This window comes from Symphalangus syndactylus, chromosome 13 (genome assembly GCF_028878055.3).
Source record: "Symphalangus syndactylus isolate Jambi chromosome 13, NHGRI_mSymSyn1-v2.1_pri, whole genome shotgun sequence".
NCBI classification, from domain to species: Eukaryota; Metazoa; Chordata; class Mammalia; order Primates; family Hylobatidae; genus Symphalangus; species Symphalangus syndactylus.
Window position 1 is genome coordinate 119,368,462 of NC_072435.2, and position 17,692 is coordinate 119,386,153.

Consider the following 17,692-nt stretch of genomic DNA (forward strand, 5'->3'; position numbering starts at 1 on the left):
GATGAAAAGACAGCTCCAGCAGCTGGTAAGGGCTAAGGGGCATGGAGAAACAGCAAGACTTGGGGAACTGGTAGAATTCTAGCTCTGGAAAATTTGAACAAGGTAATTTTTTGTGTGTGGTTAAGGTATTACATACATACAGTAAAATAAAATGCAATAGTTGCTGGGTGCGGAGGCTCACGCCTGTAATCCCAGTACTTTGGAAGGCAGAGGCGGGTGGATCATCTGAAGGTCAGGAGTTTGAGACCAGCCTGACCAACATGGTGAAAACCCATCTCTACTAAAAATACAAAAATTACCTGGGTGTGGTGGCAGGCGCCTGTAATCCTAGCTACTTGGGAGGCTAAGGGAGAAGAATAGCTTGAAACCCGGAGGCGGAGGTTGCAGTGAGCTGAGATTGTGCCATTGCGCTCCAGCCTGGGTGACAAGAGTGAAAAGCTGTCTCAGAATAAAATAAAATAAAAATGTAAATAAAATAAAAAAATAAAAATGTAAATAAAATAAAATAAAATAAAAATGTAATAGTCTAAATGTAGACATCCACGTATCTACCACCTAGGTAAAGATACTAGAGATTCCGGCAACCTGGGAGGATCCCTCGTGCCCCTTTCAGGTCTTTATGAGCCTCCACCGTTCCCCAGTCCCCGGGAAGGAGAGGGGGTGGGAGAAGCAACATGAAACCTAAAAACCAGTGGGGTTCGCGCCTGTAATCCCAGCTATTGGGTTGGCTGAGGCAGAAGGATCACTTGCCCAGGAGTTGGAGGCTGCAGTGAGCTATGATCGCGCCACTGCACTCCAGCCTGGGTGACAGATCAAGACCCCGTCTCTAAGCAAACAAACAAATAAACACCCCCCAAAACCCATGGCTTCAGGCCTGGCGCGGTAGCTTACTTCTGTAATCTCAGCACTTTGGGAGGCCGAGGAGGGCCGATCACTTGAGGTCAGGAGTTCCAGACCAGCCTGGCCAACATGGCGAAACCCCGTCTCTACTAAAAAATAAAAAAAATTGGCCGGGCGCGGTGGCTCACACCTGTAATTCCAGCACTTTGGGAGGCCGAGGCGGGCGGATCACGCGGTCAAGAATTCAACATCAGCCTGAGCAAGATGGTGAAACCCTGTCTCTACTAAAAATACAAAAAATTAGCCGGGCGTGGTGGCGGGCGCCTGTAATCCCGGCTATTCAGAAGGCTGAGGCAGGAGAATCGCTTGAGCTCAGGAGGCGGAGGTTGCAGTGAGCCGAGATCGCGCCACTGCACTCCTGGGCGACAGAACGAGACTCCGTCTCAAAAAACAAACAAACAAACAAAAAACACAAAAATTAACCAAGCGTGGTGGCTCACCCCTGTAATCCCAGCTACCCGGGAGGCTGAGGCACGAGAATTTCTTGAACCCGGGAGACGGAGGTTGCAGTGAGCCGAGATCGCGCCACTGGACTCCAGTCTGGGCGACAGAGCGAGACTCTGACTCAAAAACGAAACAAAAGAAAAAAAACCTTAGTTTCAGCCCGCACATTCCCTCAACTTCTATCGCTGCCTGCAAATCTTTCGCCGTCTTTTTGGACAATCCTAAGAGGTCATTGCAGAGGCTTCCGGACACTGTCGTTTTGCTCGGAAGTCCACATGAACTTTAGCTTGGACGAGAAAAGACTTGGGAAAAACTTTTGGTCCTTCGGAGCCGCCGTCCAGGCTCGGGCTGCGCAGAGTCGCTTGTCCCTCGGCGGCTGCCGTGCCTCCTTTACGTGGCAGCTGAGGGAGCCCGCCAATCCACTGCGCCCGCATCAGCCCCCACTGGTGGCCCAGGCGGAAGGGGCGGAGCTTAGGCGGCGGTGGCTGAGAAGGCAGCGGGGCGGCGGCGGCGGCAGCGGCTCTGGAGGCCGCAGTCCGGGTCCTGGCTTCGGCCTCAGCCCCACCATGGTGACGCTTGCTGAACTGCTGGTGCTCTTGGCCGCTCTCCTGGCCACGGTCTCGGGCTATTTCGTTAGCATCGACGCGCATGCTGAGGAGTGCTTCTTTGAGCGGGTCACCTCGGGCACCAAGATGGGCCTCATCTTCGAGGTGGCGGAGGGCGGCTTCCTGGACATCGACGTGGAGGTGCGGGCTAGCTGCCCGCGGCTGAGGCTTGGTCGCGTGGCCGCTCGGGGATTGGTGGCACCTGGGGCCGGTGCGGGGCCTGTGTGGGGAGTGGGCTTGGAAGTCGCTGTCCGAGTCCTGGAGAAGCCCAGGCCACCACCCCCCCGCCCCGGCCACGGCGACCTCCTAACGGCCCCTTTTCCCGCGACTTGCCTGGATTCCGGGATCCCTTGGGGGCTCCTTCGGCATGCGTGGTTGCTTTGGGTTGTCTCCTTGAACAACGGGTTCCTGTTGGAACCTCTCGCCGAGCTTTGTGAATCAGGCGCCGCGTCAGGCCGGGCCCCAAAGGCGCTTCTTAGTCGCGGTTAGCTGGTGGCGGGTCTCGATCCAGTTAGCACCTGCCTTCCTTCGTGTTACGGATTAATGCTGGAACGTGGCACTTAAACTTTTCCAAAAAATAGATTAAAATCGATTGAGGATTAAAAACCTTTTGAATGCTAGGCATACTTTCGCGTTGTGTTTATTTTTCATAGAAGCAACCTTAAGGTACTACTCTTACGCCTCCAGCTACCTCGTTTAGTCTCCTCTGCCTAGGAGAGATGGGGAGTTGGGTCATGCGTTTTAGGAGTAAGCAGTGCAGTGTAGTATCAGGAGAAGACGGGAATTTAAGAAACCACCAGTCCCTAAATCTCCATCCATGTTTTGTAAACCAAAAGAATGATGTGTCGCTAGTTTTTATTTTAATTCACCTGCTAGCATGATTAATTGGGTCTAAGGAGTTTCCATTTGACAGTGTACTCCGTAGGGCTGGGTACAAGTTACACAATACAAGTGAAATCCAAAAATAAGGGGATAACGGAAGGGAGAGACTCTTAGACTTAACTAAGAATTTAGCGATCAACTATTCCAGTCTCGAAGTTACGCAGGTGACATGTACTTTGAAAGAGCTACTGACTTGATCACAGCCTAACAGCTGATTTGTAGCAGACTGGGATGAGAGTTTGGCTCTTCTCATTTCCAGGCTAGTCCTTTACCCTAAGCCTTCAGGCATCTCAGATAAAGCAGAATTCCTTCACTGTTTGGCAGTAATCTGGAAAACCTTGAAATTTGATAAAAATTCATTTTATTTATATTTAAAAAAAACACAAACGTTTATTAATTCTCATGGTTTGTGTGGCCAGGAATTATGAAGAGGCTTAGCTGGGTGGTTTTGGCTTGGAGTATCTCATGAGGTTGCAATCAAGATGTCAACCAGGGATGCAGAAATTCTTCATTTTAAAGAGATTTCTTTTTTCTTGAGTTTCGCTGTCAGTCACAGTTGCATGTTTGTTGGTGATATTAGGCCAGTTAGAGACCACATTTAAGGTGAGCTTTCTGTTTCTGAGGGGTTTAATAAGGATAAATAAGACATAAATGTCAGGACCTAAAGGTGTTTTAGAGAGCCATTAAATCAACCCTTATTTTATAAAGTGGGAGAATTGCAGCCCAAAATGGTTATTATCACTTACCGAAGTGAAGCTAAGTGAAAGTTACATATTCTTGGTGAATTTCTTTTTTTTTTTTTTTTTTTGGACGAAGTCTTGGCTCGGTCGCCCAGGCTGGAGTGCAGTGGCACGATCTTGACTCACTGCAACCTCTGCCTCCCAGCTTCAAGCGATTCTCCTGTCTCAGCCTCCCGAGTAGCTGGGAATACAGGCGTGCGCCACCATGCCCGGCTAATTTCGTATTTTTAGTAGAGACGGAGTTTTACCATGTTGGCCAGGCTGGTCTTGAACTCCTGATCTCAAGTGATCTGCCTGCCTTGGCCTCTCAAAGTGCTGGGATTACAGGCGTGAGCCACCATGCCCAGCCATATTCTTGGTGAATTTCTTAATGCCGTTAGACATTACTTATAAAATCTATGACTTAATCTTTTGTGACATTTTATGCATTTCTCTCTTGCCTCCAGATTACAGGACCAGATAACAAAGGAATTTACAAAGGAGACAGAGAATCCAGTGGGAAATACACATTTGCTGCTCACATGGATGGAACATACAAATTTTGTTTTAGTAACCGGATGTCCACTATGACTCCAAAAATAGTGATGTTCACCATTGATATTGGGGAGGCTCCAAAAGGACAAGACATGGAAACAGAAGGTGAGATGAACATTCAGAAGATTTGTATCACATTCCAAGAGCTAATTTTAGTTCTATACACTTTTACCTGTCTGAGTGGAGTACTTATTTTTTTTAATTTCTTAACCAGAACCTTTTTGTGAAATATGCTTTTTATTTTTTGCAAGTCTCCTAATTAATAAAAAAGTTTCTTGAGGCTGGTGTTTTTTTTTTCGTTCTTCTTTTTTCTTTTATTTATTTATTTTGAGATGGAGTCTCGCTCTTTCGCCCAGGCTGGAGTGCAGTAGCGTGATCTTGGCTCACTGCAATCTCCGCCTCCTGGGTTCAAGCGATTCCTCTGCCTCAGCCTCCCAAGTAGCGTCAGGTGTACGCCACCATGCCCAGCTAATTTTTGTATTTTTGGTAGAGACGGGGTTTCGCCATGTTGGCCAGGGTGGTCTCAAACTCCTGACTTCAGGTGATCCACCCACCTCGGCCTCCTGAAGTGCTGGGATTTTTTTGTTCTTTACATTTGTCTCTTCTAACAGGTTTTCTTAGTCATTTTGTGCTCTTGTGAGCATGTAGGTTCCATGTGTCTTTGGTTATTTTTTCTGTTTATTTGCTAATCCTGGCATATACTTTATTTGCTCATTTGTATACATGACTAGTTTAGCTAAACTTTTTGTTGGTTCTTTTTGTGTTAAGATATCTTAACTTTTCTTTAGGTGGTGGAGATACCTGGGATGGTATGTGGATTGCATTTTGACAGCATCCTTTTTGCATCTTTTTGTTTGCTAATGTCTAATTTCTGCTTTCTTTTTTCTAACCTCAGTTTGTTGGCATGAGAGTGTTTTTTTCTCTTAAAAAACCCCTACAACTAATTGGATTGATTATTTTTTTGGTGGTTTTTTATTTAGTTGACAGGAGGTATAGGTTAGGTTATTTTAAACTAATAGCACTGAAAACACAGTTGCCATTTTAGTAGTAACATCTTTGTTCTATAAGATGAATGCTAAAGAGTAGAAATTCAATGATAAAGGGACAAAAGTCCCAGTTAAACATAGCTCATAGCAAATGGTGCCTTTGACTTTGTAGAAAGTCATTTTGTAGACTTCCTAACCTGAAGCTTGGTTGGATATGAAATGCAGTTCTAGGAGCCATATGTTGCTATGAAGACAAGAGTTCTTGTAGCCATATGTTGCAGTTAGATTGTTCATTGCTCAGGTTACCAGTAATAAACCCTGATTGGTTCATGGTGGTTCTGAATAAATTGCTTACCGGGAGCCAGCACATTTGGTGGTGTTTTCTTTGTTGTTTTTTTCCCCCACAGTGCATGCCAGAGTTTTTGAAGCTAGTCATTGTTTCACACATTTCATAGTATACTATTAGCATGGTAACATTTGTCCCAGATATTGAGTATTAGTAGAGTGTTAACATCATAAAGAAGCTGAATTGTTTGGTTAGATTTTGAAATCTATAGAATTTAGAGAGTCCTACTACTTAGTAATTCCTGCGCTCATTTTTCAGGGCCACTTATAGGGTAGGACTTGACTAATTTTCAGGGAGAATGAGGAGTTCTGAAAGGCTTTTTTGGTTTATTTTCTGGAGATTGATCCTACTTAAATAGTTTGAAAATGTTGGTTGATGAATGTGAATATTGTACTTCTTAGATAATTTTTTAACATATTTCCAAAATTCTTGCTTTTGCTTGTTAATGTCAGTGAATGGCAGCTGTCAAATCAAGCCTTCCTCTAAAGCAGTGGTTCTCAAGTGAGGATGCCTACAGGATATTTGGCAATATCTGGAGGCATTTTTTTTTTTTTTTTTTTTGAGATGGAGTCTCGCTCTGTCGCGCCCAGGCTGGAGTGCAGTAGCGCGATCTCGGCTCACTGCAAGCTCCGGCTCCCGGGTTCACGCCATTCTCCTGCCTCAGCCTCCCGAGTAGCTGGGACTACAGGCGCCCGCCAACACGCCCGGCTAATTTTTTGTATTTTTAGTAGAGACGGGGTTTCACCGTGTTAGCCAGGATGGTCTCGATCTCCTGACCTCGTGATCCGCCCGCCTCGGCCTCCCAAAGTGCTGGGATTACAGGCTTGAGCCACCGCGCCCGGCCTTGGAGGCATTTTTTTATTCAGAAGACTGGGGGTAGGTGCTACAGGCATCTAGGGCTGGAGGCCATGGAGGCTGCTAAATACCCTACAGTGCATCAGACAGTGCCCCACAGCATAGAACAGCATTTGGTCCAAAATGGAGACAATGCCGCTGCTGAGAAACCCTGTTCTATCAGTTCCATGTGGTACATGGGGCTTCCAAAGGGAAATTTCGAGTGAGGGACAGTTTGACATTCCAATTCAGCTGCCTTCAATCGTAGAGGCCCTTGGTTTCTCCTAAGAAACTTGGGGTTGTCTGCGAGAACCTGGAATCCCAGAAGAGACCCAGTCTTGGGCAGGGATGAAGAGATCTCCCTTTCCCAGGAATGTTTCCTGGTGCTGTTTCTCTCCTGCCTGTCCGTTCATTCTCATAACGTGGCACTACCTAGAAGCACATGCTTACTCTTCAGAACAGTGCCTTGTGTGTATTTTTGTTCAAGAGGATGCCTGGTTGAAAACTTATGCTGCTAAGGGTTTGTCTCTCTACTTGCATTGCCCGTTGTTCCCCACTATAGTGAAACCATTACTTTGTCAAAGAAGAATGTTTGAGTTGGTATGGATTTTCCTAAGAGCGTTTTAATGTTTTTCTCTGCTCAGGTTCATAGAGATTAAAAGTCTGTTTTGGTGCTGCTCCTTAATTAATATTAGAGTTACATGACTCTTAGATTTTGTTATTTGTAGGATTACATTTTAAAAATACACGTATTTATTTTGTGCTCTTAGTCCCCTCTCCTCAGTGTTTTACTACTTTTCTGTAGTTAATAGTCAGTATAGTGAACTTCACATAACAACATTTCATTAGAAGAAATTTCCTGGGGTTGTTTTCCTTTCCTTAGTAAGCATTATATAGTATGTTTCCTACCCTGAAAGAGGTTTCTCTACTGGGAAGGGACTTTTAAAAATGCTTTGAGAATTAAATTGACATGATTCATATCAGTGGTCCAAATTGATGTTTGAACCATTTCAAAAGTAGCTTCTTTTGCAGGCCTTCTCTGAGGATTTTGAAAAGTTATTTTATATTATTTTATATTTTATAAGTATTTTTCAAAAAGAGATTGCTTCAGCCTAGGCAACATAGCGAGACCCTGTCTCTAAAAAATAAAAATAAGGCCGGGCGCGGTGGCTCACGCTTGTAATCCCAGCACTTTGGGAGGCTGAGGCGGGCGGATCACGAGGTCAGGAGATCAAGACCACGGTGAAACCCCGTCTCTACTAAAAATACAAAAAATTAGCCGGGCGTAGTGGCGGGTGCCTGTAGTCCCAGCTACTCGGAGAGGCTGAGGCAGGAGAATGGCGTGAACCTGGGAGGCGGAGCTTGCAGTGAGCCGAGATCGCGCCACTGCACTCCAGCCTGGGTGACAGAGCAAGACTCTGTCTCAAAAAAAAAAAATAAATAAAATAAAATGGTAGTCAGGCATAGTGATGCACCCCTGTAGTCCCAGCTACTCAGGAGGCCGAGGCAGGGGATTGCTTGAGCCCAGGAATTTGAGGTTACAGTGAGCTATAATTGCACCACTGTACTTAAGCCTGGGTGATAGAGTGAGATCCTGTCGTGAAAAAAAAAAAAAAAGATGGCTGGGTGCAGTGGGTCACGCCTGTAATTCCAGCATTTTGGGAGGCCGAAGCAGGTGGATCACCCGAGGTCAGGAGTTTGAGACCAGCCTGACCAACATGGTGAAACCCCGTCTCTACTGAAAATACAAAGATTAGCTGGGTGTGGCAGCGTGTGCCTGTAATCCCAGCTACTCTGGAGGCTGAGGCAGGAGAATTGCTTCAACCTGGGAGGCAGAGGTTGCAGTGAGTTGAGATTGAGCGCCACTGCACTCCAGCCTGAGCAACAGAGCGAGACTCTGTCTCAAAAAAAAAAAAAAAGACATTGACAAATGTGTTTTGTTTTCAAATCCTTCTGTAGCTCACCAGAACAAGCTAGAAGAAATGATCAATGAGCTAGCAGTGGCGATGACAGCTGTAAAGCACGAACAGGAATACATGGAAGTCCGGGAGAGGATACACAGAGCCAGTAAGTGAATGCCATCACTTTGCAGCAGTGTCTGATGGTGAAGGTTGTTTTACTCAACAGCTTGCTTGTATTTTCCTCATTTGGAAACTTTGCAAATTTTATGTGAAAGCATTGGCTTTAAAAGTGTACCTACACGAGATACTTTTTGAGCATACACGTGTGTGGAGCTTTGTAGTTTATTATTGGGACATTCATTCTAAACCAGAAAATGCTATTACGATTTAGTACAAGTTTTTAAGAGTTTGGTTTTCTGGCCGGACGTGGTGGCTCATGCCTGTAATCCCAGCAGTTTAGGAGGCTGAGGCAGGCGGATCACCTGAGGTTGGGAGTTTGAGACCAGCCTGGCCAACATGGTGAAACCTCATCTCTACAAAAAATAAAAAATTAGCTGGGTGTGGTGGCGTGTACCTATAGTCCCAGCTACTTGGGAGGCTGAGGCATGAGAATCACTTGAACCCAGGAGGCAGAGGTTGCAGTGAGCTGAGATTGGGCCACTGTACTCCAGCCTGGGCAACGGAGCTAGACTCTGTCTCAGGGGAAAAAAAAAAAAGTTTGGGTTTTTAAAAATATATGGTGAGCTAAGGTGTAAGCTAATTGTTTTCTTAAATCAGAAGGGAAAAATGTTGTAAAATGCGTATTGCATTGGTTTTTAATCACATACCTGAAATTTATGTGCCAGTGGGATTAATACTAGATGCTGAGATTTAACCTTTTTACTAAAATGTAAAGCTTAATATAGTTAGAATAGAAAACACCAAAACATGAGTACAGGCAAGTCACCAGGTGAAGATCAGTTTGGGTCCTCAAGTTTGTAAGTTGGGAACTTGGAATGTATTTTTCTGTGGAAACAGTGATGATTGAAATCTTGTGTTAGGTTGGAAAAGTCTGTTTAGAACTGGATAGAGCATTAAAAACTAGGCTTTTGCATTTAAAATTAAGAGGTACTATATTGACAGACAGACCAATTCCATTGATTAGGTTCAGGGCCACACCATTGTTCAGTGTTTTCATCCTCCAGGTAGTTCTTGGGGAGATGAAAAGAGCAAGGTGGCTGGGGGCAGTGGCTCACACCTGTAATCCTAGCACTTTGGGAGGCTGAGGTGGGCGGATCACAAGGTCAAGAGATTGAGACCATCCTGGCCAACATGGTGAAATCCCGTCTCTACTAAAACTACAAAAATTAGCTGGGCATGGTGGCACGCGTCTGTAGTCTCAGCTACTCAGGAGGCTGAGGCAGGAGAATTGCTTGAACCCGGGAGGCGGAGGTTGCAGTGAGCTGATATCATGCCATTGCACTCTGGCCTGGCGACAGAGCGAGACTCCATCTCAAAAAAAAAAAAGGAAAAAGAGCAAGGCATAGTGACACATCTCTGTAGTCCCAGCTACTCAGGAGGCTGAGGCAGGGGATTGCTTGGGAGCAAGCTCTTGTCTTAAGGGCAGTGATTTTATGTCAGGAATCTTTGTTCTGAGACTGGAGTAGGAAGTGAAGAGTGACTCAAAGAGATAAGCACAGCTTGAATTTCTTCCAGATGTGGTTTCTGTTTTTCCCACCCTTAAATCTGTTCTTGCTACTTATGGAAACAAATCTTCAGGATCTAGAGCACAGACATCAGCTTGTGTTGGCAGGAAGGTGTGTAAATGTAATAGCCTAGAGATCTCCCCTCATCTCCACTTGTTTTAGGAGTGGAGTGGCGCATGTTATGGACCAAGGCTTGTTTACAAGCACTACAGCCTCTTGCCTCACAGTTTTTCTCCTTGCCTCCACTCTTAATCTCACCAACTGGGATCTTCACTTTTTCTCTCTTACCTTGTTGGGACCCATGCGTTGGTTACCTTGTTCCCAGATGGGGAACAGCCCATTCTGGAGTTGGAAGGTCACTGAACTAACTCAGAGGGCAAGTTCCTCTACTTTGCAATTTTAACTGGTTCAGACCAGATGGCTTTCAAGTTATAGAAGTTCTTGGGAACACAGTGGCCAGAGGAAGCACATGTCTTCCAGTCTTTTTTTTTTTTATTTTATTTATTTTTTTTTGAGACGGAGTCTTGCTCTCTCCCCCAGGCTGGAATGCAGTGGCGCGATCTCGGCTCACTGCAAGCTCTGCCTCCCGGGTTCACGCCATTCTCCTGCCTCAACCTCCCGAGTAGCTGGGACTACAGGCACCCGCCACCGCGCCCAGCTAATTTTTTGTATTTTTTTTTAGTAGAGACGGGGTTTCACCGTGTTAGCCAGGATGGTCTCGATCTCCTGACCTTGTGATCCGCCCACCTTGGCCTCCCAAAGTGCTGGGATTACAGGCTTGAGCCACCGCGCCCAGCCTGTCTTCCAGTCTTTAGGGTGTCCAACCTTGTTCTCTCACCCATGATTTGAGTGGAGATACTCCTGTATTTGTTTCACAAATAGTGAGCTATGTGTTCATATTTAAAAGTGTTAGCAATTTCTAGAATTGAATTAATAGGTATTCAGTTTAAATTTACAAAGCAAATGGTTCCCATCATGTTTTGTTTTTGTGAGTCTTCCTGTAGGACCCACTTCTCAGCAGTGAACATAATGAGACCCTTTCACTACAGTGTTGTAATAATAATGTGTTGCTTCTAGATCAGGCTGATATATGAGTGGCATGGGGACAGTGTCCCAGATCACTATATTCTGATGTTATTGTGCTTCAATGTGTTCTATTTAAACTTAAAGGTGCATTTTTCTTTGGGAGGCCAAGGCAGTGGATCACCTGAGGTCAGGAGTTTGAGACCAGCCTGGCCAACATGGTGAAACCTGGTCTCTACTAAAAATGCAAAAATTACGCCGAGCTCAGTGGCTCATGCTTGTAATCCCAGCACTTTGGGAGGACGAGGCAGGCGAATCACGAGGTCAGTAGTTCGAGACCAGCCTGGCCCAGAGAACAGCCTGGCCAATATGGTGCAACCCCTTCTCTACTAAAAATACAAAAATTAGCCAGGCACATGTAATCCCAGCTGCTTGGGAGGCTGAGATCACTTCAACCCAGGAGTTGCCTAGGCTGGTCTTGAACTCGTGGGCTCAAGTGATCCACCTGCCTCTGCCTTTCAAAGTGCTGGGATTACAGGCATGAACCACTATGCCTGGCCTGTTTTCTTGTTATCAGACTCTCTGGTTTTTTTTTTTTTTTTTTTTTTAGATTGAGTCTTGCTCTGTCGCCCAGGCTGGAGTGCAGTGGTGCTATCTCAGCCCACTGCAGTCTCCACCTTCTGGGTTCAAGCGATTCTCCTGCCTCAGCCTCCTGAGTAGCTGAGACTACAGGCGCACGCTACCACCAAATTTTGATGTTGTAAATAATTGCATTTTGGATAACTGTGATTTTGAAATAATTCCTTAATTTTTTTAGAAGTCAGTTTTCTGATTCAGCAAAATGGATAGTAATATATGACGTTTCAATGGTGAGGGAGAAAGATGGTTGGATTGGGTTTTAACCCTAGAATTATGACCTTGGGCAAGTCACCTTTTCTTCTCTGCTCCCCGTATACAAGCAGAATGGACTTGGCTGTACCCAGTGAATCTTTAAGTCCAGCTAATTTTTGTATTTTTAGTAGACGGGGTTTCACCATGTTGGCCAGGATGGTTTCGATCTCTTCACCTTGTGATCCACCCGCCTCGGCCTCCCAAAGTGCTGGGATTACAGGCGTGAGCCACCGCGCACAGCCCTATTTTCTTTTTCGAGACACAGGGTCTTACTCGGTTGCCCAGCCTGTAGTGCTGTGGTGACAGTATAGCTCACTGCAGCCTCAACCTCCTGGGCTCCAGTGATCCTCCCGCCTCAACCTCCCAAGTAGCTGGAACTACAGGCATGTGCCACTACACCTGGCTAATTTTTTTTTTTTTTTTTTGGTATTGTAGAGAATGAGTTTCTCCATATTGCCCAGGGTTGGCCTCTGACTCCTGAGCTAAAGCAGTCCTCCCGTCTTGGCCTCCCAAAGTCCTGGGATTATAGTGTAATTGTTTTTAATGTTGGCCATTTGCAGAAAAATAAAACACTACATAGAATTTTTTTTTTTTTTTTTTTTTTTTGAGACGGAGTCTTGCTCTGTTGCCCAGGCAGGAGTGCAATGGTGCAAACTCGGCTCACTGCAAGCTCCGCCTCCCAGGTTCACGCCATTCTCCTGCCTCAGCCTCTCAAGTAGTTGGGACTACAGGTGCCCGCCACCACACCTGGGTAATTTTTTTTATTTTTAGTAGAGACGGGGTTTCACCATGTTAGCCAGGATGGTCTCGATCTCCTGACCTCGTGATCCACCTGCCTCGATCTCACAAAGTGCTGGGATTACAGGCATGAGCCACTGTGCCCGGCCTATATAGTAATTAAAAGCTAAGGCTATAGAATTTGACTGGAGAGTTGGACACAATGGCTTGTGCCTGTAGTCTTAGCTGCTTCAGAGGCTGAGGCAGGAGGATTGTTTGAGGTCAGGAGCTTGAGACCAACCTGGGCAACACGAGACTGTTTTTTAAAAAAATAAAATAAATTGGCCAGGCGTGATGGCTCATGCCTATAATCCCAGCACTTTGGGAGGCCGAGGTGGGTGGATCACCTGAGGTTGGGAGTTCGAGACCAGCCTGACTAACATGGAGAAACTGCATCTCTACTAAAAATACAAAATTAGTTGGGTGTGGTGGTACATGCCTCTAAGCCCAGCCACTTGGGAGGCTGAGGCAGGAGAATCGCTTGAACCCAGGAGGTGGAGGTTGCAGTGAGCTGAGATCACGTCATTGCACTCCAGCGTGGGCAACAAGAGTGAAACTCTGTCTCAAAACATAAAAAAAAAAAAAAAAAAAACATTTAAAAATAAAAAGAATTTGGAGCTGGGTGCGGTGGCTCGTGCCTGTAATCCCAGCACTTTGGGAGGCCGAGGCGGGCGGATCACGAGGTCAGGAGATCGAGACCATACTGGCTAACGGTGAAACCCTGTCTCTACTAAAAATACAAAAAAATTAGCTGGGCGTCGCGGCGTGCGCCTGTAGTCCCAGCTGCTGGGGAGGCTGAGGCAGGAGAATGGCGTGAACCCGTGAGGTGGAGCGTGCAGTGAGCCGAGATCGTGCCACTGCACTCCAGCCTGGGTGACAGAGCAAGACTCCGTCTCAAAAAAAAAAATAAATAAATAAAAATAAAAAGAATTTGGCCAGGCGTGGTGGCTCATGCCTATAATCCCAGCACTTTGGGAGGCCGAGGCAGGCAGATCACCTGAGGTTAGGAGTTCAAGACCAGCCTGGCCAACATGGTGAAGCCCTATCTCTACTAAAAATACAAAAATTAGCCAGGCATGGTGGTGTGCTCCTGTAATCCCAGCTACTCAGGAGTCTGAGACAGAAGAATCACTTGAACCCAGAAGGCAGAGGTTGCAGTGAGCTGAGATTGCGCCACTGCCCTCCAGCCTGGGTGACAGTGAATGTAAAATTTTTTTTTCTGACTGAAAAAAAAATATGTAAATAAAAAGAATTTGATCAGAAACTTGAATGTAACAAATTGAGTATAGTAAATATAGAGTAGGTGTGGATTTTACTTTAAGGATCAAATCCTTAGTTTGAGAGCAGGACAGATGAGCACAGTTTGTCTTGTATTTGATGGTCTGGTAGTAACTGTCAGTATGGATACATATAACTGAGTAACCTCTTCCATTGAGAACAATTGCCAAGTACATAGGTGCTCAACAAATATTTGTAACATATTTTGGGAAAAAGACACTCAGACTGCCATATTTTGACTTTGTAAATAATTGCATTTTGGATAACCGTGATTTTGAAATAATTCCTTAATTTTTTTTAGAAGTCAGTTTTCTGATTCAGCAAATTGGATACTAATACAGGACGTTTCAATGGTGAGGGAGAAAGATGGTTGGATTGGGTTTTAACCCTAGAATTATGACCTTGGGCAAGTCACCTTTTCTTCTCTGCTCCCCGTATACAAGCAGAATGGACTTGGCTGTACCCAGTGAATCTTTAAGATTTCTTTTAAAAATCTTTGCTTCTACTTTGGGAGGCTGAGGCAGAAGGGTCAGTTGAGGCCAGGAGTTCAAGACCAACTTCGCCAACATAGCAAGACCCTTTCTCTACAAAAACAGAAAAAGTTAGTCAGATGGGCTGGTGCATACCTGTACTCCGAGCTACTCGGGAGGCTGAGGTGGCAGGATTGCTTGAGTCCAGTTCAAGGTTGCAGTGAACTATGATTGTGTCATGGCATTCCAGCCTGGGCAACAGAGCAAACAAAAAAGTCTTTGCTTTGGAGTATGTTGAGTTGCTTGGAGACAAAAATATTTAGAGTATAGGTGACCCACAGGTTACAATGACTTCACTTAGAAATTTTCAGCTTTATGATGGTGCAAAAGTGATGTGCATTCAGAAGAAACTGAGCATCAAGTACCCATGCAACCATTCTGTTTTTTACTTTCAGTGCAGTGTTCACTAACTTGATAAATAAAATATAAAATAATAATAAAATGCAGTTTAACTTATATGAGATATACAACACTTTATTATAAAATAATCTTTGTGTTGTTAGATGCTTTTGCTCAACTGTAGGCTAATGTAAATGTTTTGATCATGTTTTATGTAGGCTAGGCTAAGCTATGATGTTTGCTAGGTTAGGTGTATTAAATATATTTTTGACTTATGTATTTTCAACATAAGCTGGGTTTATTGGGCTGTAACCCCATCGTTAAGTTGAGGAACATCTATGAGTGGTGTACACAATATTACTTTCACACAGAGTGAAGACTAGAATATTTATGATGCCTATGTTTTTTTGGGGGAGAATTGTTAAATTTTGTTTGTTTGTTTTGTCCTCAACAGTCAACGACAACACAAACAGCAGAGTGGTCCTGTGGTCCTTCTTTGAAGCTCTTGTTCTAGTTGCCATGACATTGGGACAGATCTACTATCTGAAGAGATTTTTTGAAGTCCGGAGGGTTGTTTAAAAAGCCTCTTCCTGATGATCCCAACTCAGAATTCACTGTTTACCACACACCTTGGTCATAATGTCATTAGTTTCTCCATTTTTCTTTTCTGAACTGTACATTCACAACTTATGTTTCTTTGTGATTAATAGATATTGGGGGGAAAACGCCTTTTTAGGAAAATTATAGTGAAAATTTGACAGTTGATTGGCATAATTTCTTGTTTGAATGCTGCCTCCATTATATAGGTCCTTCCAGGAACTCAAACACTGTAAGTGAAATACGGGAGTATAGTTTTTATTATTTCTTCTTTTCCTTTTGTTTTCATAATATAATGCAGTTTGTTCAGGAAATCAGCACAAAGCCTGATAATACTTTCCAAAATGACTGCATTCTTTGGATTCCCTCAGTCTGTGGTTCAAGTCAGTAAAGATTCATTTTTGTTGAGTCCTTATGAGAAACAGCAGTTTGAATCTTGACGGTTTCTGCCTGTCCTAATGGCAGAGCTCTCTGACTTGGGCATATGCTGCCAGGCTGGGTACTTTCATACTTTGTTTTCTTGTTTTGCTTTAAAACTATGACTCAGCTTACATTTTCCTGCATACATTTTTACAAGTACCTTAGGACTCAATCATCTCCACTTAAATTGATGACACAAGCAGCTAATAACCATTTTTGGGTTTCTGCCTAACCCTCTAATTGTCTGTTAAAGCCAATTCTCTGGGTGTCCCAGTGAGTGGTGGCTTTTTTTCTTTCCACACTGGCACATTCTCCCACTCTTGGCATGTAAGAAATAAGCATTTACACAATTGGAAAAGTCCGGATTTCTGATGCCAAAGGGTTAAAGCCTCTTGGATTTCATTTCAGTGATATACAGCCACTATTTTATTTTTGATCAGTGGCCTTTGGGCCACTGTGTAGGGTACTGAACATCAGTGTCAGCATTAGGGTTTCTGTTTCTTTTGGTTCTTTCTTTTTTGGCACATGTGAATCTTGTTTTGAGTAAAATGAAATTACTTTCTCTTGTTCTCTGATGATGGGCTTAAAATTAAAAGAGCATCTGGTTTTGGTATGGGAATGATCCAGGATTATGTTGTGACTGATACATATTAGTTACTTGTACATTTTTTTTTTGGATCTTTGCAAGGGGAAAACTACAAGTAACGAGTTTTATATAATTAATTTAAATTTGTTACAGGTTTTCACGTTCAGGATAAACCATTTTTCCACCTTGGGTGAGAACACTTGCAACAGTTTATTAATGAGGTGACTTTCACCTTAGGACAACTGTTGCATGCCAAGTTTTTTTTTGTGTGTGAAACACTTCAAAATTGATTTAAAAGATGTAAATTTAAAATTGGTTGTATCTAATATGCCCCAGGTTCGGTAAATAAACAATTCTTTTTAAAAACAGTATTCTGTGTTTTATATATTGCAGCTAATCTACAGTTTTTACACACCAACTTTCTGTTCTTATTTGACATGAGACATGTCCATGTTTTCTGAATATTTATGCCTATTACGTCTGTTACTTTTTAATACTATAAACTTGAGGATAGTGAATGGTACCAAGGTTTTCTGCATAGGTTTTCCAGTGTGGCTTCTCTGATGGATCAGTGCTAAAATCTCAAGTATTTTTCTGTTTGGGAAAAAAGGGTTGAATTATTTTCACTTGCCCGCGTGGTTTATGAATGTGGGAAATAGCTTTAAAGACAGATTAAATGATTTGCCCAAGGCCACAAATAAGAGAGTGAAAGGTGGAAGCAGAGACTAGATCACCACGTGTAGAAACTGTTCTTCCTCTGTGAGACTAACGGCCTGCTGGTAATAAAAGCAGCTACCATTTATTGAGTACTGTGTAATGTCTCCATCTAGTACTAAGCACTTTACTTGGTCTGTCTTATTCATGCTTCAAAACTGCCATTACCTTGGGTAAAATCATTTTGGAAGTGAAGAGGAAAACAGGCTTGGAAAGGGTCCTAAGGTCAGAAAACTAGTAGGTAGTAGAGCCCAGAAGACACACACAGATATGTAATTTCCCTGTGCCTTTGCTTTCAGAACTGTCTGTGAAGTCCCCCACCTTTTCTTTTTTTGGAGACAGGATCTCACTCTGTTCCCAGGTTGGCTTGATCTCTGCTCACTGAAGCCTCAACCTCCCGGGCTGAAGTGATCCTACCACCTCAGCTCTCCAAGTAGCTGGGACTACATTTTTTGTTTGTTAAAGACAGGGTCTTGCTTTGTTACCTGGACTGGAGTGCAGTGGCACAAACATGGCTCACTGGGGCCTTAACCTCTCAAGTGATCCTCTCATCTGAGCCTCCCAAGTAGCTGGGACCACAGGCATGCACCACCACGCCTAGCTAATTAAAAAATTATTTCTGTAGAGGCAGAGTCTCCTGTATGTTGCCCAGGCTGGCCTCATTCTCCTGGGCTCAAGTG

The 17,692-nt window shown here is 44.2% G+C and overlaps 1 protein-coding gene across 2 annotated transcripts; it reads left to right on the top strand.

Annotated features, from left to right (window-relative positions):
* The first annotated feature begins 1,399 nt into the window (after positions 1 to 1,399).
* TMED2 (transmembrane p24 trafficking protein 2) lies at positions 1,400 to 16,664 on the top strand. Of its 2 annotated transcripts, XM_055238046.2 has the most exons (5): positions 1,810 to 2,090; positions 4,018 to 4,210; positions 4,894 to 4,914; positions 8,231 to 8,338; positions 15,150 to 16,664. In XM_055238046.2, exons 1-5 carry the CDS (start codon positions 1,911 to 1,913, stop codon positions 15,272 to 15,274), a joined length of 627 nt encoding a protein of 208 aa, XP_055094021.1. In that variant the 5' UTR covers positions 1,810 to 1,910; the 3' UTR covers positions 15,275 to 16,664. The 2 variants fall into 2 exon arrangements, with proteins under 2 accessions (XP_055094022.2, XP_055094021.1); XM_055238047.2 differs by lacking the exon at positions 4,894 to 4,914 and having other exon boundaries at positions 1,400 to 2,090.
* Positions 16,665 to 17,692: the final 1,028 nt, after the last annotated feature.